General features: G+C 42.2%; 1 protein-coding gene across 1 annotated transcript in view; it reads left to right on the top strand.

Moving 5' to 3' along the window:
- Window positions 1–4,783: 4,783 nt before the first annotated feature.
- The window catches only part of LOC308112719 (forkhead box protein J3-like), a 66,201-nt gene continuing 46,882 nt past the window's right edge, over window positions 4,784–24,102 (top strand). The window contains exons 1-4 of the mRNA XM_080468450.1: window positions 4,784–5,083; window positions 6,050–6,204; window positions 13,338–13,461; window positions 13,785–14,276. Coding sequence (XP_080324576.1) covers window positions 13,899–14,276 — 378 coding nt within the window. The 5' untranslated portion in view covers window positions 4,784–5,083; window positions 6,050–6,204; window positions 13,338–13,461; window positions 13,785–13,898. The remainder of the gene's footprint in view (window positions 5,084–6,049; window positions 6,205–13,337; window positions 13,462–13,784; window positions 14,277–24,102) is intronic.

The following is a 24,102-nucleotide window of genomic DNA, read 5'->3' as shown; positions in this document are numbered from 1 at the left end:
CCAAAGAAAAAAAACAAAGAATAAAGAAAATAAATTCCACATCAGTTTGTTGCAGGCAGAAGCATCACTCGGATAAACCACCCAGGAGATCATACGTTGGTTGCCTTGACAGAACTCGAGAGTCGGCATTTCTTCTGAATTTGTATTCTTGCTACTGGTGATTTGTGATGTCTACCCGAGGGCAACATTTTAAATTCATATATATGTAAATGTGCTTCTGTTCACAATCCTCAAGTTCCATGACATTTGTCATGAGCCCATGCAATCAACCACACCGTCCAGAGGAGTGCAGCACTGAGTTGTTTAAAAACTGCTCCTGAACGTCACATAATCAAGCTCTCAGATGGAAAGGCAGAGTTTCAAGTTGGACATGTGAAGGTCAGATATCACAGGAATTATATTATTCATATCGGATTAATTAAGGAGCATATATGTTATATTGCCAAAATTGCTCAGCTATCTAATGGCTGCAGGTGTATAAAATCAAGCACCTTGGCATGGAGACTATTTCTACAAATATTTGTGAAAGAATGGGTTGCTCTCAGGAGCTCAGTGAATTCCAGTGTGGTACTAAATATTCCACAATCAACTGTACTGCAACAAAGTGGAAGCGGTTGGGAGCAACAGCAACTCTGCCATGAAGTGGTAGGTCACAAAAATAGAATAAAATAAAAAATCAGCGCGGAGTCAGCAGATGCTGAGGCGCATAGTGTACCAACTTTCTGCAGAGTCAATACCTACACACCTCCAAACTTAAAGTGTTCTTCAGATTATCTGAAGAACAGTGCGGTAGAGAGCTTCATGAAGGGTTTCCCTGGCAGAGCAGTTCATCCAAGCCTTACATCACCTAATGCACTGCAAAGCTTTGCATGCAGTGGTGTAAAGCACATACCACCACTGGACTCTAGAACAGTGGAGACGTGTTCTCCAGAGGGACCAATCAGGCTTCTCCGTCTGTCAGTCTGATGATTGACGCGCCTGGGTTTAGTGCTTGCCAGGAGAACGGTACTGGTCTGACTGTGTTGTAGCAAGTGTAGAATTTGGTGGAGGAGGGGTTATGGTGTAGGGTTGTTATTCGGGAGTTTGGCCATTGTGATTGGAACTCTGAAAGCTTCAACATATCAAAGGGTGAACCAACATCATATTAAATCCTATGGTTTAAGAATGCTATGTCACTCAAGTTCACTTGCGTGTGAAGGCAGGTGAGCTAATACTTTTGCCAATATATTATATATTAAAGCAATTATCCAACATGAAGCTTCACATGATCATTTTTAGAGCAGGATATTGGTATTTCAGAGAGCTGAACATTTAAAATCCAATTAAATGACTTTTTTCCACAAACAAGTTCAGATCGCTTATTAAAATCCTGAAATCACATCAATCTTCTTCCAAAATATATTTCTCATTCACATTGAAGGTTAAACTCTTTAACAGAGGATGTCATTTTGGGACTATTTTACCCTCATTGACAGGTATCAGGTGTCCTAGTCACAAATGTATTGGCACAACACAAGAATAACCCAATACCCAACTGTGCAACAGAAAACCGATAATAAGTAGAACTCCAAAATCTATCTGGTGTCAAATTCCTTGGAATAGTAACAGATAGTACATTAAGTTAGACGCCACAAATACATCATATTAATGTGAAAGTGTCAATATCAATTGCAATATGAAATAAGATTGAATACATCCCTAGGAAAACCTCGCTACGCACTCTATACTCTTCCCTCATCCTAACAGAACTTGATGTAGAAGGAAGGGGGAACGCATACACAACCTACACGTATCCGGTTTTAATTCTCACCATTCATAAAGTACAAATTTCAACATAAAGAAGTTGAATGAACTTGAATAACAACACTAGTCAAATGTCTTTCTTTGAAAGTATACATTTTTATTAATGCATAACAAACATCCTATACTATATAGATGCCTGGGAAGCATTCAGGATTTCGTTCGGGGTCTCAACTGTCTGCGATATGACTCAAACATGTGAACCTCCAATGCCAAGCCCACTTCTCTAACTTCTATTCCACCTCTGTTGATCTTTGTTTTGGTTGCAGTTACGATTTATGTATAGCAATATTTTATGTGTAAGGTATATGAGTATGTATATTCTATTGTACATAGCATATGTACAATAGAATAGAATAGAATAGAATATATAAGATAAGACACCCAATACTAACGTATTTATGATTTAAAAAAAACTTTTTTGCACCTTATCCTTCAAACCTTTTCTAACGTAGAAAGAGTCAGAAAACTTAAATATTTTCATTCAAGTTACAAGTTTCTTGCTTTTTTCCCTCCTTTTTATTTCAGCTGTGTGAATTTATTGTTTTGTTTGGTGAAAATGCTCGACATGAATACTGAACTACACAGATGGACAATCACAGACAGGCAGTTTGAAGTAATCATTGTACATGACAAAGTTATTATCCTTAAGTAATTAAGGTTACTAAGTAATTATCCTGAGAAAAGCCGCGCAGGAAGAACATGCAAACTCCACATAGAAAGGCCCAGTCAGCCTGCAGTTTGGAACCAAGAGCCAACCGCAGTAATCACTCATCACTGAGTTTAATGTCACATTAAATCGTGTTCTCGAGTGCTGGGTGCAGATAAACCTGTCGCAAGTGATGTAACAAAAAGTAAAATATGTTTTCCTAACTGTCATGGTGGAGTTTAATGTTAGCCTCAAAATGTTTCGGAACAGACAAGTTGACCGAAACCAGACTGCTCCATGACTCCTGCGATCCATTTCTTTTATTCAGTTTTTAGTGAGTATTTAATTCATCAGGAGTTATTTTCCTCATGGAAGCATTTGAAAGTTGTTAACAGTATATTAGACATGAATTTTGTTTACAAGTGACATGCTCTATCAGGAGTCGGCAAATCATTTTCTTGAGGCGCCACATGGAAAACAAGGACTGCTATGGCGAATCACGCCACAAGTTGTACTGAATATTTCTTTTAAATGAATTCATCACTATCAATAAAACACAGCGCTGCAAGGTTAAGCTCTGGTGTTCACGCTCTGCAAATGCCTTGTTCTAATTCTTGAATGTCTCTGCATGTTTTTGTCTGGAAATGATCAGTAGAAGGGTAATCCTTAAAGTGGTTTATTAGCCACTTTGTAGTAATGTTACCTTTTTACTATTGGCTGTTATTTATGTTAACAGAATTAGAATTAGTTTTAGATTTGCTATTCAACACCATGAAGATGGGTAAAAAGCCCACCGACAGCCACGGACATTATACACTGCAGAAAAAAAAAAGCTGACATCTTCACAAAAACGTGAGTCAGCTGTATTGTGTCCATCATGTTCCTTTCATTCTGTTTCAAACTGACTTCACACAGGGCAGTAAGGTGACGTCTAAAGCACTGCCTACGGCTTACAGACAGTCCTGCACAGATTTATGCTCTGTGATGAAATTATCACCATCCAGCATGCTGATGCCTCAGTGAGGCGCTATGGAGCTGGGTGTCAGGGGACTTGTACACTTGCTAAGTAAAACGTTTAAAGTGGCCTCTGTGTCAGTGTAGATTGAAGTCTTGATTGTCTCCTTCCCTCTAGGTCTTCTGTCCTAACTGAGCTGTACAGTGCTCACTGTCCATGAAACATCCTTTCACTTGAGCAAGAGATAAAGCTTCACAGGTACGGCCACGTCTCCAGCCTCCAACGTGTCATTATCTTCAATCAGATTTGATTGCACATGTAGTATTTGATGCAGGGCTGGTCCAAGCCTCCAAGGGGCCAAAAGCAAAACAGGATTTTTGGGGCCCTTGATCAATGTCAATAAAACTGGTCAATGATCATTCACACACCTACGAGAAACTTATTTCAAATTCCCACATGAAACTCGATGGGTAACTTTCCGTTGTTAGATTGTAATCCACAGTGATAAAGGTCGTGGAAGCAGATTAGCAAACGAGCAGACAAATCTTATTATTAATATGTGCCAAAAAAGAAGGCAACGTCCCCTACTGGCCGCACAGAGAATCTTGATGGTTGATATCTATCATGTCATCTATAGCAGAGCTGAGGAAGAACATGTGTGTCCCTCTAAATATTCGTCAACATTCAATATTTACACACAAAACATTTAATTCACAAGCAAAAGTAACATAAGACTTAGATATCTTTAACATTATGCATATTATCTCCAAAATACACACATACACATTGCACAGTGATTGACGTCCGCTCCAGGTGGGTGCGCTCTGCCTTCACATGAGCGTTTCATCACACAGGTCAACCTTCACTATGAGAGATAGGCTATATATATATATATATATATTCAATTTCACCAAAAAAGACAACGGGTACACAGTTTGGTTGGTGGGATTAAAATAAAACGACAACCAACAACTATATAGCACTTTATGTAACATTGTGTACACATCAGGGCTGAAGCATGTTGCCTTGTCTTTCAGTACCTGGAATTTTCTTAGTACACCAGTCAAAATCACAAAGTCAGTAATAATAATAATAATAATAATAATAATAATAATAATAATAATAATAATAATAATAATAATGTAATGTTTCCAATATAAATCTATTTTCACATTCATTCAAATCACAATTGTGACGGTAGGCGCGCTGCTGCAGAGTCTCGTGAACACTGAAACCGGGAACTAGTTAAATGGGATGTGATTTCATTTTTCCCCCCATTGTGGTGCATGAATTCATCTTCAACGTGCTCCGGCTGGCGTTGGAAGTAGTTCCGGTGGTTCAGCAGCAGCCACAGCCGAGCGGAGCGGAGCGCGAGCGCAGAGGAGCCGGGATCTCCGTGCGGCGGACGCGGATAGCGGGTCTAGTGAGTCCTCCGCCCCCCTCCCCGTCATGACAGTGGAGTGACCACGGCAGCGGTCAGCGTGACGCCCGCACAGCTCCGTGCACCAGCCCGGCTCGCAGCGCAACACACACCGCCGGAGCTTTTGTCTTCGAGGGGGGAATTTTTCTCTTTTTTTCCAACAGACGTCTGGAGCTTCTGAAGCAAGAGTACAAAAAAAAAAAAAAAAAAAAAAAAAGAAAGAAAAAAAAATCGAGCCGGTTCATATTCACCTACGACGGTGAGTAGTGTGCGTATTATTAATGTTAATGCATATTGGGTTTGGGACTATTTATGCTGTTTAAAAAGGTTTTCTTTCCCCCCTTCAAATGGCAATCCATGACAAGTTCGCTGTCTGTCACAATACGCATGCATGCAGGCACCGGAGCGTTTGTCTGTTCTGCCTCCATAAAGTCTGTAAGTTTACCGTCACACAGCCTTTTACGCAGCGGGACCAGGAGGTGACATGCTGCCAGCATTAGTACTGCTGAATAAAACAATTATCCAAGTGCTAAATTGTATTGGAGGCAAACATATACCGCGGACACAACGAGCTTATAAACGAGGTGACGCACCTTTAAAGCCATTTAGTCGTTTAAAGGTAAACTATTTTCTTCAAAAGTTGTGCACATTGTACAAGACGTTGCCATTGCAGTTGGGTTGATTGTTGTCACTTTGGAGAGGAAAGTTAAAGACAGATGGAAGAATAGTCAGGAATCAGAAATGTCGGACGCTTAATGAAGTTTTGCATGGTGACATGTGGTTTTATTTTATTTTATTAAATTTTTTTGCAATGGTCCCCCATGTACCCTGCACAGGTATATGCTGCGTTTGCATGCATGTGCTTCGACCTGCTCTCACCATTTAATATGTCAAGTTTCAGGCAATACATCGAGAGACTAAACAGTAGTAAACTTTCAGAATCAGGCCAGATACAAACATTTATTTCGACTGCTGTTCAGAGTTAAGCATGTCTTTGGAGATGATGTTAACTGTTTTTCACGTTCAGTGTAGGTATCACTACTTTAAAGCTTTTTGAAGTCTCTTGTTTAACAGTCTCGTTGATGCATACTTAAGACACTTTAACTATACATATTTATTCTTGAAGGCGCATGCATGTCACTCTCTTATTTTCTTTTTGTTTGCAAGCCTGAGTTGGATGTGATGCTGCTTTTGTGCTCACCCACTGTGCATTTCTTTTTCACAGGCTGCCCCGAGTGGATCAGTGTGGCCTCCTTCCCTGAAGACCTGACCATGAAAGGTGAAAGTCTTCAGCTGTAAGGAGTCGTTATCTTTCATCATACTGCGGCGTGGACAGCCGGCCAATCCTTCATCCCACCAAAAGTACACAGACAAGGCAAGGTGTGTATGCCTGCATGCTGTTTTTTTTTTTTTTTTTTTTTTGGTGCGACAGACTGAGAAAATGTTTGAGAGAACACCCTGCTCCTGATTTGGATGCGTCTCTAATTCCTATCAAGATGAGAGCTGTCTGAACAGATTTCTCTCATCATTATTTGCTCTGAGATTTACTTGTGCTTGTAAATGGTGTTGATTGAGGGTAATTTGGCTTTTTAATTGCTGAACAGCTGCCACACTCACTGCTGATTGCCATTGTAGACTTTCTCAGTAGATCACTCATAGACCCCTAAATGCCTCATTAAAACGTTATGCAGAATCTTATGAAACGTGAAGAGAAGGAACCCTCATAATGTTTTACTGATTCGTGTTTTATCATCGGAAAGGTCGTTGTAATTATCGTCAATGTCAGCAAATGCAACGCTAAAGCAACGAGTGTGGTAATGACTTTTTGAAAGTTGAATTAAGGGTTATTTGTGGATACACTCCATGCATTTTCAGCTGCTTTGATAAAGATGAACTCATGCCAGTTTTTGAATCAGTCATGGCTGTCAAAATTTCATGTTGTCTCTCTGCATATTGATTATGGCCTGTAATATATTCTTTTTTGCGTGACTTCACAAGCAATGTTGGGCAGCCAGTCTTTCTTCTCAGTGCCTGCCAAGAGTGACTTGCAGCGCAATTAAAACCCGATGAAGTTGACACACTGAAGTTCCCACAATTTGTGGTGAAAATGTGTTTTGTTAGGAAGCTGATGTTTGTAAAGAAACCGTGCGTTAGTGTGACAGTGTGTGCGTGTGTTTGTGTTTTTTTAATTTTGAGAAAAATGGTGTCAAAGTACATATGGGATTGAAACACAATCCCAACATCCTGCTGGCTGGCGCTGCGTTCACACCGAGCTTGGTTTATTGAAAAACCCAGCGTGATCACCGTTACCATGTATCATTCAGAAGTCTTTATTTTTCTTTTGCAGCTCGTGAGTAAAATCCAATCTCTTTGACATGCTGAGCAGAGGATGCTTTGTCTGCCTTAACTGCAGCATTGACGCCTGTAAACAATAAACATACACCTTTTTTATACTGCCGCCATTATGGAGAGCCTGCCTTTAACCTTGGGAAGATGTATTTGCTTAATGAAGAACTTAATAGATAACAATATGCTTTTAGCAAACAGACACCCACACTTTTCTTTTGTGCAGATGCGTGCCTGGAAGCTGTCTTGTACTTTTAATCATGACTGTTGGTGGAGGAGTCGTTGGTTAACTGCCTTGCTTGGTCTCAATCGCTTCACCTGGACAGCCCTTAATCCGTCTCTGCAATTATCAGGTCACATCACCGTTACAGGGTCATGAGGGTCATTTTAATTACCTTAGGTCAGATCAATAATCAGCCGCGATTATTGAAATGCGCACGTATTAGACCTAAAGACCTGTACGTGAGCGGGTTTGATCGCGCTAATTTATACAACAGACAGCATGAGATCAGGCATTGATTTTTCTATATACTGTGCCACTGTGGACCGCACTGTAATCAGGGTGGGGATGCAATGAATTTGACAACACATTAGAGCAGACTTTCCCTCTTTTTAAGTAGCTTTAAGTTCTCTGAGTGCTCCCAGTCACTGTGATTTTTTATTTTTTTTGTCCTGTCCCCAGGAAAGTAGACATAATTTGAATTCAAATGCAGCAAATCCTTTTATCTTGTCAAAATCCCCTTTGATTCTGTTAGTAAAGCATTGCTGTGATTCGTAAAAAAAAAAAAGAAAAAAAAAAAAGGACGATGTAAAAGATAAGATAGGGGATGATCACTTTTGAAGGGCTGTCATTTGGATTGAACTCAACAGCTGCGCTGCCAGCGACACGAGTTTAGAGCAAGGCTTCCTCTGTGAACCAGGCGTGGAGCTCGTGTCTTACACCAGCTCATCGTGCTATACTCTGCTGGTTATGTTTTAATGAATAACAATTGTTGGCCAATTTGCATGTAAAACAATGTAATTATAAACAAGCATCAAAAAGCTGTAATACTTCTAAAAAATGTAAATTACTCTCCATTATAAAGCGCAACAAAACCTAAGCCATGCCTCCGAGCCAGGGCCTCTAGGTTTTGGATGCTCACTTCCATTATTAATGCTATTCACAAGCCAAACTTTTTAGGTTGGTGCAGTTGGGCCCTTTAATCTATTTTTGCTGTAAATTAATGAATTTTTAAAGAGGACTAGTCCTCGCTGAATAGGGCTGGATATGGGAATGTAGTTTGAGTCGCGGTGACGCAGTGCTATAGCCCCCCCCCCCCCCCCCCCCTTTACTGTGCAAAGCATGAGTTCACAAACAGCATCCCGTCTCTCTCTTGGGACCTTTCGTTGAGGGAGTTTGCCGAAATGCTGCACTCCTATGTTTTATTTATGACAAAATATGCCTTTTTAACTTCGCCGTTGTCAGAATCTCGAATTCTGATAGCTTTTTCCTCGTTGGTAGTAGTAAGTCTTCTGGGTCGCTAACTCCCTCTACCTCGGCAGATGTTTTCAGGTGTTATGTTCTGTGTGGGCTTAGCGACTTAAATATTTTACTCCAGGCCTTGAGGGATTCAGTGGAACCCACTGATTTCCATGCTTTCTTTCAATCAGATTTTCTTTCAGACTTGAGAAAAATGGTGTGAATCAGTACGCTGTGTTTCAGGCGCGGTGCCCCTGGACTGACTTGTCTGACACCAGCCAGGCAGCAGTTTCCACAAATCGTGATGTAAAGCTTTGGTCTGTCATGGATAAATTATCGTGCTCTGTGATCCCCCCCACCTCCCCTTTGGTATCCTTTCTTTCAAACATTACTATGCCTGACCACTCGGTTTAAGGCCATCAATGTATCTCACTTTTAATCAGTGTCTCTCAAGGTCTTGTTTAGAAATAAGTAAACGTATCAAACGATAATTGCTTAACCCATCTCTATTGAGGGACAAGCAAACAGCCACTACGAGGGCAGCTGATTTGCCTTGATATCTTATAATTGAACCTTTTCAGGGATATGTTTTTTAGTACTGAAGCTGAAAGTAATTAAGACATTCAATACTGCTTTTTGGACCTTTTCCTCCTCCTTTTGAATGGCCCACACTTCTAGACATGACAGCTCTCAGTATGCCTACAGACTTTCTTTTGACACGTTAGCCTTACCCTTGCCAAGGCAGTCCTTTCCAGAAACCCCCTCTGCTCTGTGCGCTCCGGGTGGGTATTTTGTCATTACTTCATTTTCCTCTGAAAATATTTTGATGCCTCTTTCCTTTGGCTCCCTCCCCCCCCCTTCTCTCACCCATCCCCCGTCACTCCATTCAAAGTTCTCTATTAAAATGCAGAACTGTAAAGCCTCTCTCAGTCTAAAAGCCTGCTAGCAGCGGGGGACTGTTAGCTGTTAGTGATGCATACAGCTGAGTGAGTGCATCACAGCTACAAAGTCTAATGGGTGAATACATTCAATCACACACATACCCTCAACTCTTTTAAAGGGACAATGTTCCCAGTCATAAAAGCTCCATCCACTGAGCAGAGAGTGATGTATTTAAATTCTGCGGAGGAACAAGATTTCTTGTTCGCGAACTTCCAAAATCGTGCCCTTCCATTTTTTTCTGATGTAACATTTATAATCTCTTCTATAAGTGCCAGCTAGTATTTCAGAACTGTCAAGTTCAGAAAGTTCACTTTAATGTGCTTTTTTTTCTCTCTCTCTCTCTCTCTCTCTCTCTCTCTCTCTCTCTCTCTCTCTCTCTCTCTCTCTCTCTCTCAAGCAAAATCTCAAACTCTACTATAATTTGAATGTCTTCCAACATTAGCCAAAACATCTACCGCTGAAAACGTATGTTCTGACGCTCTTTCAAACTAAAACTACTCAAACTATTTAATCAAACACTGCTTTTCTATATGTTCATCTGCCAGAATATCCATCTTTCATCACCTTTATTCCTCATTCAGCTACAGCTCTTTGAAACGTACCTCATCTCTGAAGTTTCAGATGTTCCCCGAACAGTGACACAAAGTTGGATTTTGGGTTGTTGACTAGTGCAGCCAGGAATTGGTTGCTTGCATGGCTGCCAATGATTGGCAAGTATCTTTCTTCTGAAAATCTCCCCCAGGAATAGTTTTCCCGAGCTGCCACATAATTTGATGTGTATCTCCCTTTTTATTACTAAATATGCAGATAATCATGTATCCGTTAATGTAAATGTTAGAGAAAACTGCTTCCTCAAATTGTTTCATTCTTTCAACTGTTCTTGTCAGTCAGGTAAAAGCCTACCGTACTTAAAGAGGTGCATTGACGCAGCAGGTTCAAGTCTTATTCTCCTGAAACCCCCTCTGACAAATTCCGGTTGTTTCATTTTCAGTCTTTGGCTTCACCGTAATGTTTTAGCAAATCAAAAACTAGCAGACACAAAAAACAACAACAACTAAAAAAACAACAACGAAAAAGTGGCAACTTCTCATGTCACCTTTAAATCCTAAAACGTGTCTCATTATGATTTTCTCTGACATGTGGAAATTAAATTTTACAACCATGAGCTGGCAAAAACCTTGAGCAAGGTCATGATCTTCCCCCAGGGGAAAATATGGACCCCGGCGTTGGGAACCAGTGGAGTAGTGTGCTGTCAGGTTCTGGTTTAATAAACGACAACAAAATAGAGTCACAACTGCTCTTTTAATTGTTTTAAATGCTCCACTCAAGTTAAAAAAAAATGAAATCATTGTACCTGATACAATGACATCTTAAAAGTCAATGCATGATGATGGACAATGATTTCATTAATGTGTGCTGAAGGCTATTAACAGCTTTGAAAAAACTAATACAGTATATTATAAGGCTGATAATGGTCTAATATATACATAACTACCAGTATCAATTAGCTTTTTCTACAACATTATATGACAGCATCTTTTACAGAGCAGGTATAATAAAGTACAATTATATGTGATATCTTGTCTGTTAGAGAGATTGCTTAATTTCTCTCACTGAGGGTTATTCTGCATATATTTAGAATACATTCAGATAGTCATGAGCAATTACCTAACATGAACAAGTCACCATTATGTTGAACTATGAATCATTGGTGCCTCTCAGCAGTCTTTACAACACAATGTATTTTCATAGAAAACTTATAGCCCCGGGATAAGCAGAGATGTACTGTAAGCTGTCTTCTCCGCAGTGATCTTTTTTTCCCCCTCCAGATACCAGGCAGTCCTCTGAGGCTGATGTGAACCACAGCAGATATCAGAAACAAAAGGCACAGTGCCGAGGTTAGCTCCGTCACTGTGGGACCAGTTGACTGAGTCGACTAGGTAATTGGTTGCGTCTACCCACCCAGCAGGGCCCCTCTCCCCAGCAGCCAAGTCATGCTCCTCCTCTTCCCTCTCTGCTCTCCTCTATTACTCATCATCCCAACACCTCGCCAGGCTAGCGGTGCAAAGCTTCACCGTGCCGCCGCGCAGCCAGCCCACGCTCCCAAACTTCCCGACAACAACAACTACGGCAGCGCAGCAGGTCGGGGCTTGTGGCAGGCTGATTTGCAGCTTGAGCCTCCTTTTAATGAGGGGAAAATAAGCACTTGTTGTGTGTCTTCTGTGTCACCACCTCCATTTCCACCTACCCACCACCACGACAGCTAGCAATGCTACCTTCCCTTCAGCAAGAAAAATGGGGGGAAAATAAGGTGCACTAATTAAGATGGCTTCCTGGGATTTGGAAAAGGTTTGGGGGGGGGGGCTACGGATTCACTGGCAGTGGCCTTGAGCAGGGAATGGGGGTGGTGTTGTGCATGAGGCCTCATCAGGCATACCTCTTCTCTCTGTTCCTCTTCCCCTCCTGTTGTCCCACAGCTTAGCTTGTTTGGCTTGATGAGTCTGCAGCTAAACATGTATTTTTTTCCTCCCCACTACTTGTAATTAAGCAAGGTTTTTGCCGGAGTGGGGTATTTCCCTTCTTCTTTTTCATCCCTCTGTATTGGCCTCTCTGGGGGGATCGGCGGAAGGAGAGACGGAGGGGTTTGTGTTCGTCTTGGTAGGCTTGCTCATTGAAGTTCCTCCACCTTGATGATACGCAGCGTGCATGAATGGAGAATGCGTGGGCTTGTAGGCTCTTTGTTGTTCAAGGACATATGAAGGTTACTGCATGGGATGCTGATAAAGGTTCAGCTCTGGATTTATATATCTTTGGGGGTTTGAATCAATCCAACTATTGTTCACTGGCACTGGCCCGCTCTGTACCCATCTCTACTGCTGTGTACCTGTGTTTTAAAAAAAAAAAATGTAGGACACGTATTTTCCAAAAGTAGCAAGCATCAAACAAGACGGTTTTCTTTGTTGAATCAGTGCGTGGTCTGTGGAGTCTTCACTCCTGTGATGAGTAACAGTGAGATGACATTCTCAGTCCAGTAGTGACAAATCTACGAATGTTCTGTTACTGACTGAAGTACAGAACAATTGGTGAGTAATTTCTCCTCTGTGTACTAATCCATTGTTTTGTCCTGAATCATGCTAAAACTATTTGTCAATGTCCTCTCTGCCCGAAGAAAAAAAAAAAAAAAAAAAGAGTACCTACACTGCTTAACACAGGACACGTTTTTGTAGGTTCAGCGTTGCTCTAGAAATAGCTCCCAAAATGAAATGTTGCTGGAGTTTTTTGTTTTTTTTTACATTGTTTGTGTCTGTCTGACAGCGATCTGAGATGCTGAAGAGGTGGAAGTAGGGTGGGCAAGGACTTGACGGGAGAGTGAGGCACGTCGAGTGTCGGAGAGTGAGAACTCGGTGTGCGTCGGTGCGTGCGCGTGGCAGGGTAGACGGAGAGGGAAAGGGGGACGAGCCTCTCAGCTCCTCTAGAGGGTTGGAATTCCTCCCGAGCTGTTCCCCCCATTTGGCAGGCACTTGTGAAAACAATTCCCCAGCTTTTAGTCACTCCGCAGATCCAATTGCCATTTCCACTTTGGAGGGAATGAGAGTGCGAGGCAATCCAGATAGACAGAACACAGAGAGAGAAAGAGAGAAGAGTTTTAATCGGGTTGGACAGATGCCGAGGCCAGTTGAACGGTTGTGCGATATTAATATCTTATGAAGGCTGTCTGGCAGAGCCAGCTCACCGTCTTGTGTGGTTTTGTGTTTGTATGTTGCAGCAGCAGCCATTGCAGTGGCTCAATGAAGAACTTGTGAACATGCACAAGGGAAGGACTCTACCTTTCACCTCGGTGTCTTCCCCAGATGTTCTGGCCCAAAGAAAGATGGAAAGGAATAAGAAGAGTAAGACACTTCACTTACTTTGCTCCTGTTACGCGCTCGGCTTCACAATGTTTCATTAATGGAATAAAAATCTTTGAGGAAAGTTTTTTTTTTTTTTGAAAGTTTTATTTATCCGTCATTGTTTACGATACAAATTGTATTTATTTCTAGTGTTAACAACTAGCGACAAGCATGCCAAAATATTTAGTTTTCCGTTAAACGTAGATACACTTTATGTGGAAAATGATGTGCGAGATAACATCTGCGCGACTTTGCCAAGTCTGCTTTCTGCTCCAGCTGAAGGAGATGAATAGGCATAGTAAACAAACCTCCTGCTTTTCCAGGCTTGAGCCAGGACTGCTGCACAGAACCCATTCAGTGAGCCAACAGGAGATCCTCCGCACGCCACGTCGCCGAGCCTCGCACCTTCCCTTTCGACCTCACAACCGACAAGCACTATGACCTCTGAGCTGGAGAGCAGCCTCACGTCAATGGACTGGCTTCCTCAGCTCAGCATGAGGACAGCCATCCAAAAAGCCGACGCGGGACACCACCACCACGGGCACCACCACGGGCACCACCATCACCACCACCACCACCACACGCACCATCACGGGCACGGGCCTGGCAAGAAAATCATGCACTTGGAACCAGGAACCACACTTGATCAGGAGGAGGCCGCACAGCACAGAGACGGCAAACCTCCCTACAGCTACGCCAGCCTGATCACCTTTGCCATCAACGGCTCGCCGCGGAAACGGATGACCCTCAGCGAGATCTACCAGTGGATCTGTGACAACTTTCCCTACTACAGAGAGGCGGGCAGTGGCTGGAAGGTAAGACCCGGCATAAAACACATGTCACATGATGCAGACTGTTGCCATCTTGTTCACTGTGACTGACTTTCTTTGGTAGAAAACAACAAAGTGAAACACAGAGGTTGCAAGCTGCTTGTTCTTTTTCTGGTGCTGATGGATTTTCTTGACTGTTGGTAAGCAGGAATCACACTTGACGTGTCAAAAAACGTATGTATTGCACTTTGAGGTTCACCGTGCAAGCAACTAGTAGATTGTTTGCATCTTTTACTGATGATAGTGTTAAATTCAGCTTTACACTCAATAGGCAGAGGTGGGTAGCCTCAACTTGAGGCAAGCAAACTGGCAACCAACAGTTTTCTGGTTTGAATCCCTCTGCCAGCAAGGCACTACTGAACAAAGTGCACATTTTTTTACTTCGTGCTCAGGTTGCTTCATGAAGGGCATCCACAATCAAACCTGTGCCAAATCATGCATACAGATTGCATGATCCATTGAATGGACCCCAGAAGCAGCGGAAACAAGATTCAACCTCAGTCTTTAATTATTTAAGTATATATTTGATAAATGCAGTTTTGTCATGCAAAGAGACAGAGAGAGCCGTTGTGTGAAAGATCGAGTCATCCACCAAGTGAGCAAGCCCCATCAATAATTTGCCCTCTAGCTTGGGATTTCCAATAATAAAATTATTGCAGAATAAATGTCAAACAATTCTAAATATTACAATTAAAAAGTGTTTCCTCTCATGGTGCTAATCTGCATAAGAAAAGGTCAGAATTGTAAAAAAAATCTTTTTGTGGAGTTTGCACGTTCTGTGGGTTTCCTCCGAGCATCCGGGTTTGAGTTTGTGTGTGATTGTCTTTCCTTTGGTTAATGCATTCGGAAAGCGCCCTTAGTTGGCTGGGATTGGCTCCAGAGCAGCACAACTCTGTTATAGAAGAGAGATGAAAACTAATCAGACGTGAATTCCAAGGTTTCTTGTGAAAGAGTTTGCGGTCTCTTTGTCAGAAATGCTTCGAATCACTTAAAATAGTCTTAGGTTAACCAGACCGATCCCACGGTCCCTACTGTCTAGTGGTGTTTATTCATTTATTTGTTCACGTACCATTAACATTCCACAAGATGTTTTGTTCCTTTTAAATGCAGAAGCCAAGAAGCAAATTTTCACAATACAAGACTTTACAGGTACACAACCACAAAAAGTATCAGGTCAGTGCCAATGAGAAGTTCGCCTTTGTTTAAACTACATTAAACTGCATATTAACTTTAAGTTTTAATGTTGAATATTCAGTACTTTCTCTTAATTTAGAAGGTAGTCTTTTCCAGCAGTGGGTGGTTCTCACTCAGGAGGCTATTTTTTCTAAACTTGTTACATCTGTATAGTACAACATGGTCTCATCTAGTGGTTGGCCTTGTTGTCCTGCCGCTTCCATCCGTCTGCATTATGAGGTGACTCTGTGGAGGAGGTGTGAGCTCGTGAAAAGTCTGGAGAAGAAGGCTTGTATCTGCAAAATTAAAAATAAAAATAAAAACTTTTCAAGATGAAAAAAAAACAAAAACTAAATTTTCGCTGGTTTTAAACGTTACTGTCTTAGGTGTTTGGGCTGCGTATGTCTACCTACGTCTAATAATCTTGTTGATTGAAATATGCCATGACATAACCCAGCTCTGATCATCTGGGTCATAGCTTATTATATTGTTGTATTTAAACTAGGATGATGTAGGGAGACAGTTCCTCAACAGGAAACCAATATATTAGAATTTCATTTGCATATCCAATGGTCGTTGAATCTGGTGATACAATAATACCAAACCTTACGCAGTTAGAGAATATTCTGTGGACTCTGAAAATGCAAGTTTCTTGTGTTTTGAATGGGTCAGTGTTTGATGAGGCCTTGTCTGCCACATGTTTTGGTTATACTCATGTATATTTACTATACCAATCACATGTGAGTTTTTGTTTTTTTTGTATATCTATCATGTATCTATTTTTAAAATTAAACCTAAATTTGATGAGGGTTTTGAATGAAATTCCCGAGCAGACTTGATACGGGATAAAAATGTGATCACCTCCTATGGAGCTCATATTGCTCACGCACAGATATACACAAACCCAATCCAGCAGTCGCCTCGCACAGCACAGAAACCTTTTAGTGAACCATGAATGATTGACAGATGCATTTCCTCTCATTCAGATGACATTATTAAATCCTTATGCAAATGTAGCTATGCAAATCCTGGCTAATATGAGCAGAAAGGTGGCTGTGTTATTGGAGACAAATGAATAGATCCCTGCGGTTGTGTCTTGGGGATTTTCTGCCTTATTAGTGAAGAAGGGGATGGATATAGTCCTTCCACTGACACTCTGAAAAAGGCTGTCTGCAAACTATCAACCAATTCATCTCTCTGAGAGCAGGAACATTTTTTTCTTCTTCTCTCATTATTTCTCTCTCTTTCACTTTCTATCTTCATCTCCCAAGCACTTGCACTCCACTGAACCCCCTCCTCTTCTCCTTCACTCTCTTAGTCACTCACTCACTCCTCTCTTCTCTTCCTCCTTCCCTCTCCCCAACCTGTGTTTGTTCCCCGTCTATAATCTTCAACACACCGTTCCCTGAAGGAAGATGCATGCCAGAAACGGAGACAAAAAGGTTATGGTACGAGCCAGGTTGTGTTGGCAGAGCTCCTTACTTCACTGTAGGATTCAATCAATTAGTTTTTCTGTTCGGAGAAAGCGATAAGGGTTACTGAGACCATTCAGGCTTTCTATCACTGCAGCTCATGGTTGCATTTCCCTGCTGGTTGTATTTGAGTGCCAGGATGTTTTAGTATCCCATAATTATACTGCTAGACTCATTGATTTGTGTGTGTGTGTGTGTGTGTGTGGCTGCATTCTAGTAGCATCATTATGGCGCTACGCTGATGGCGTTCTGGTGTTCTTTTCACACGTTCTGGCATTTGTCCATGATGCCCGTGCAGTTTGTTGTGAGATGCACAGTAATATTGCTTCAATCATTTGTCATTGGAGCAATATTTGACAAAGAACATTTCATTTGGACCGCAAAGATGGGACTCTAAGATGTTCATATCAAAAGCTTACGAGGTGTATGGCTTTTTTTCTTCCGAAAATGTCACAAGTATTGGATAATTTAGTGTTTTGGATTTTTATTTTTTGGGGGGGCGGGGAAAGAAGAAGATATATTCCACAGCTAGTGGCCTGCCTTGAACCGATATTTTACAAGTCTGAGGAGTAACAAAAGATTCCATAAGTAAGTCCCATTTCCATTTCAGTTGAACGAGGATGGTGAAGCTGTGCTTCCTGGATGACCCAGCCGAACACAGTGGGGCTCGGTTTATACCAGCCGCGGCCTTCACATGGAAAGTTACATAAGTCCGGTTCATTCCAGTTCAGGTGATTGCTGTCAGCTGTACACAGTGGGATGCAGATGCTGAGGTTGTCTTGCTGCCATGTTCGGCAGACATTGCCGGCTCGCGCTCTCAGAGATGCGCAGTTTTTCCTGAATGTGCCGGCTGAAGGCGAACGATGTCAGAGAACACCTCAGACGTGGCGTGCCGCGTTTGCCGTCTCCTTCACCCTCTGCCTCACATGCGTGCACACACATACCGGCTCATGCACCCGCAGAGAGACTCCCACTCAGGTAGGCAGAGTACGTGTGCAGTCTGCAGATTACACACGGGGAGCTCAGCAGGAGATGAGATGTGAGGGTGGAGGGGGCCGGGGTGGTGGTGGTGGGGTGGTGGTGGTGGTGGGGGCTGTCAGAGAGCAGAGGAGAGTTTTACTACCCAGCACACGCACTCCGTCTGCTCTGTATGATAATGTGAGAGTGCAGGAACGGCAGGGTTGAAACCAGGACAACAAACAGTCATACACAACCACACAGACACACACACACAGACACACACACACACACACACACACACACACACATGTTCGCCAACTTCAGAACATGGACGTGCACACTGGCTGACCGCTGCAGGATCGCCGCATGTGTTGCACCTTCACGCACTTTCAGATGCACGGAAAGCCAGTGTAGTTAGCTTTTCTAACCATGTAACTTTCCAAGGTCATGAAATTTTTGTGCCTTTGCTGGGGAAAAAAAATGAATATGGAGATCTCTTTTCATCTGAGAAGTAATGATGAGAAGCTTCCTCCGGAGCTGAGGAGGAGATTTAGAATCCCTAACTAAAAAAAAATAAATAAAAAAATTGTGAAATTTAATAGCACATGCATGCATAAGCGATTTGTTTATGGAGCTGAAGCCTCTGAATTCAGCTTGTGTAACACGCATGGCACTGCTTTTCTTTTTTTCTTTCTTTTTAAGAGCGCAGGGATAAACTGGAGTGGAATGCAAACCGCGTTGCATCAGGCTGCGTCATTCCAGCCTTATTTTGTATCACTGGAACATCATTATCTCTTCTATGTTATCTTTGCCAGCCTCTCCCTCGCTCCCTCTACTTGTGTCCTGCACTGTGTACCACTTTACTTTCTCATGCCCTCTGCATCGCGCTCACATCCTTTTCACACCCACATGTCCCTCCACTGTGGAGTCCACCACAGCTCAAAATGAACACACCGCAGGACAACCTGACCACACAGGGGTTCCTCTCTCGCTCTTTGTTTTCGGACTTGTCGGTTTGCAAAAGTGTTTTTATATATGAATTTATTTGGTCAATTCTCAGATTATTTTGCTCTCCCTTGATTTGGCGGTTTTACAGTAGACATGAAGAGGAACCATGGCGAATGAGGGCAGGGCAATAGCTTGCAGCATCTGGAGGCGACAGGGCAGTTTTGTTTTAAGGGCACCACTTGGCCATGGGTTGCCCCATGCACTCAAAAATTACAAATCCAGAAAGTGCCCTTGAGCATGCAGTCTATAGTATCTCACGTTCAGTATCTGGTGCTGCCTTTCTTTCTTTCTTTCTTTCTTTCTTTGCTACATGTTTTAATCGTTCTGACTTAAAATGTGTGAAAATGCTTGAAATGTTATTTTCTACCTGGGTAGAAAATAGTGATTGTTTTCAGTTTAAAATTGTTAGGTTATATTGTAAATAGTCAATAAACGTACATTTTGATTAATTTAATACGTTTATTAGATATGGACTGTTTGGAGGGATGGTGTTTTGACACTGGTTGTCTCTCTAGGAGGGCTCTTGTTGTGTTTGAGTGTTGGCAGCGTCGGGTTTGAGGACTTAGGTTGAGGACTGGATTTAGGTTCTGGCCTTGGTGTATATGATGCTATGGCGGCTACTTGGATGTGTGATTGGGGCGCCTCACGTCCTCTGTATGGGTTATGTCCCTCAAACGCACGATCTGCACTCGGACACAACAAGATGCCATCTCGGACATGTCTTTGTTTTGTCCTTTCCATGTGTTCTTTTATTCTCATTATCAGTCTATCTGTTCTTCTCCACGTTATGCACTACTGTTAGAAAGTATGGTTGAATAAAAAAAGGTGAGTTTTCTGTACTCTTGTTAGATTTTTTTCCTCATATATTCATGCTGAATGTAATGATGGAAAATTTTATTCAGAGCTCTTCTTGCCATTATGTTGTTGTTGAAATGCGAAGGTCTTACCATTATTCAGCACTTGAGAACCGCAGTCTAGACCTGCACTCTCACCAAATGGCTCGTTGCAGCCTGTGCTGACTAACCTGCTCTCTTGCGACCCCTCTGGCCTCAGGCCACCTCCCATGCAGCCGGGCTAATTGCCTGCGAATTAGCAAGGCCTAATGTGACGTTGTAAAGGGCAGCACTGCCTCAGTGCCCTTTGGCCTTTGGCTGAACACCACATGTCACAGACAATCACCTGATATGAATCAGCACTAGGCCATTATTTTGGCTTCCTTCCCTTCCTGCCTCCTCTATGGGAGTTCGGCGACTGAGCACAGCAGAGGTCGATGCTCAGTGTCAAGTGTACTCATGTATGTGGAGGAAGTCTGTTGTCATTGGCTGCTGGGAGTCATTATGGAGCTGCACCGAAGCTCTTGAGTCTTTATTGTCTCATGAGTACAACTCAAATTCAACCGCTGAATTGTGCTCATAGTGATTCTGTTTGGAAACAATCTGAAGGTCTGCACATGTGCAGCCTGTAATCCTGCATTTGTGTGTCTCTGTGTGCAAGATGATGTCTTTATACGTGTAAAGGGTGTGTGTCTGCTGCTGCTGCTTGTTTTGTATGTGTGTGTTAGTATGCTCCCGTTTGTGTTTTGCAGAGTAATTTCAAAAGAATCTGATAGGGGAGACTGAGAAAATGCCACAGCCGTATTGTTAAAATCTCTCCTCTTACATTATGTTCATCAGTATGAAACTCAGTACCACACAGAGTTGGTATTTACTTGCCGTGTTGGACCAGTCTGCCTTTCAAATACGTTTGTATGCGTGTCAAGGTCAGTACTTCTTGAGTTTGTATGTGAGCATGCTGCTGCACAGTATAAAGTCATTGTAATTCAGGCTAAATTAGCCATGACTCATTAATCTGATTAGATACATTAAAAACAAGTCGCAGTAAAGTCTGCATAATTTCTGCTTTGTTTGCACCACAGCATGATCAACGAGTGGTCCAGTGCGATGAGGTTGTCCACAGGATGTTTCTCCACAATATTCCGAATTCCAGAAATATTTCACAAGAGCTTGCATGGTAATACATTTAAATACAAGCTGGCTCATCTACTCTCATAATTGGATGAGACAAGACTTAAAGGCTGTGTAACATATTTTCTCAGTCTGTTTTTTTTATATATCCAACAGGACAACAGTGCTTCTGCCAAAGTTAAAATATTAGATTGTTTTTTATTTTTTTTATTTTCCTGCTGAAATGTTTTGAGGGCGCTGGAGTTGTTCTCAGCGGACTGTAGGCGAACCAAATCATGGACCGGTCACCTTCAAACCTTCTCTTTAAGAGTCACCAGTTAACCTCATGCTTTAGAACTATGGAGGGAAATCCATGCACGCATAGCGGGAACTCGCAAACTCCACAACCAGATATTAACTGCTTTTTGCTCCAGTGAGTCAAGCGTGTGAGCCACTGCTTTATTTACCAGAACCTGAAGACCCTATTCTTTAAAGGTCCTGTTAAGTGAGCAATGCTGAGTGACATTTCACAGAAGGTTTATGTAATTATATAGAAATAAACAATTGGTTAGTCAGTTATTCCAGATGAGGACCGGCGACAGAGCCCCCCCCACCCCCATCCTATTTTCTTTTTAATATAAAGCCACTGATTGAAAACTGAATTAAGATTATCAGTATTTGTGTGATTCTTTTTTGACTCTCTTCATACTTCGCGCACATACTCCCTTCCGTGTGTGTCTGTGTATGCGTACACAGGCGGCACACATTGATGCAGCTATTAATTATACTTGTATGCGAAACACTGCTAGAGCTTTTAATTACATACTAATCACTAATACCAGTCTCAGTATTAAATTCTTAATTAAAAGCGTGGAATTTCTTTGCTATCTCCTCGAGCATTTGGCACTCCTCCAACTTTGTGTTTCCCCTCTCTAACCAGCCAGGCCTGTAGCACTCTCCATATGGCTAATAATAGGCTTAAGGCTGGTTTCCCGAACACTCAGGAATGCAACAATTATACCACAGAATGAGCTTATTTGCTGGTTTCGGGTTTTGCATCCTGCCCGACAGGAGCCTGTCTTTTGTCAGACCTTAAATAACATCAGGGTATGGCATAGAATATTCGAGGCAACTGTAGATGTTTTCTTTTGTCGGTTTAACAGTGTTGGGGTTGGCAGTTTCTCTCAACTGCACAGCGATCCCGCATTTAAAGCCTGTGTTGTGCATCTATGCGAAGCAATAATGTGCATGAAGTGAAGTAGTGTGGCACAGCCAACATTTTCTTAGACAACAGATAGATGGTTAGCGTACGGTGTGCAAATATAGGCCTGATACCGGCCAATCATTAAGTGTGTGAAACATTATATATACACACAGCAAATAAAATGATAATTCACCTGTCATTGCCAGTGATAACATCGAGATCAAAACAGTAAAATGTTTCAGACTCCAAGCACACTGTTGTCCAGTTAGATGACACAAGAACAAAACCTGGGAGGGTCGATGACCAATCGAGTGACATTCAGCTGTTAGAGCAACGTTTCCTGAGCAGTAACGGTCCACTGTGGTCACAGGTGGAAATGGAGCTCAGATTCTAACAGATAACGGCTAATAAGCCAAACTAATGAAGTTCCCTGACATAAGGTGACGTGAACTTTAGTTGCATGCAAACTCACGTAGCTGAAAACCAACTGACACAATACATAGATAGGATGGATATCCAAGTTTGTTGTTTTGCATGTTTACTATCGTTGTAAGATTGTTATGTAGCGGCTCGAGTTAACGTCAAAACTATCAAGTGGCCAGAGTTCATTCATTGTGTTTTCTACGCCTCCTGTTGGACAAATGGACAAAAATAATAGGAGGAATACGGAATAGTTTTCCCAGTCAAATGTGGGATATTGCTGTACTGTGAATGTAACTGTTGGTATCAAATTGTTTTAGGTTTTTCATGCCTCAAGCTGCAGGCGGAAGATAAATTGTTTGCCATCGAGTTTTCCTCAGTTTTACGTTCGGCGTATAACTTGCTTCCTTGCAAAATAGGCTTTTTAGCCTTTCCAAATTGTGGATGACCTATGATTAACCCTGTCCCTGAACGCCTCCTGTACGGACACACTGAGACGCGTCGCTGCTGCGGCTGCCTTTTGCTCTGCTAATGTGCTGCTCACTCAAGGTTACATTAGACCAAATCATGCTAGAGACTCTAAGCCTGTTAGGTTTCTGTTCATTGAGCATTGCTTCGGTGGAAAATGATGTATAATAGATAAGGAAAACATGGTTTTGTCGACAGTTCTGACGCATCCTGCAATACATAAATAGTTATCGGACATGACTTGTCAGTCCATCTTTTATTACTTACAGCTTGGTTTCTGTCTCTCAGTCTTTTATGAAGCACTCGCTAATAATTTAAAGCCGGTGCAAGATTCAGTCTGGTTCAGTCTTTGTGTTGTACTCCATTTTTTTTCTTAGAAATTTCCTGAGTCAACATCCCCTTCAGGCCTGTATTCAGAATATTAATACAGCTTCTTACAGCTCACTGAAGATCCATAGTTTTTGGCGCACAACGTAGCAGTGTAAAGAGTGAACTTTCAATGTGAAGTCATGCCCGAGTGTTGAGGGCGTGGAAGTCACCGAGATGTTTTTGAGGTAAATTATTTGTGCAATGCGCTTTTAAAGCAAGGCCAGTAACAGCTGTTTCTGCTGCTGTTCGGAGGTGCCAATCACTTCCTTATGATCACAAGGTTGTCTGTTATTAAATATGAATCAGACAGAGAGGTCAGAGGGGACCAAAATAAAGCGTCTTAACTTCTTAACTGTGTCTGAAAAGGCTAAAAGAGTTTTTGGGGGAAAAAAGGCCGAATTTTTGGAATGATTGCAGCTGTGAGGAAGTGGAGAGAAAATGTGTGGTTTTCTTTCTTCTAATTTGGAGGGATGCTGTGGATTTTGTCTATACCCACAGGCAATTCACTGCCGTCTCAGTAGTTATGAACCGAATGCACCCCAGAACAGCTCAACACAGCTCACCTAATTAATAAGTTCATGATTCAGTCCAAGCATGGCCTTCGTTTCCTCAAGAAAGAGCGAGGAGAGAGAGAGAGAGAGAGAGAGAGAGAGAGAGAGAGAGAGAGAGAGAGAAAAAAGGCGGCTGTCAAACATTTTTGGGATGCAAAGTATAACCAGTGCCCTTCTTCCTGCTCGCTCTCTTTCCTCCCGCCTGCTCACTCACCTCCTCTCCCGGAAAGCCGCTGACAGAAG

The sequence above is a fragment of the Lipophrys pholis genome (assembly GCF_963383615.2).
Source record: "Lipophrys pholis genome assembly, chromosome: 8".
In the NCBI taxonomy this organism is placed as follows: Eukaryota; Metazoa; Chordata; class Actinopteri; order Blenniiformes; family Blenniidae; genus Lipophrys; species Lipophrys pholis.
This window is presented reverse-complemented; position numbering and strand designations above follow the sequence as displayed.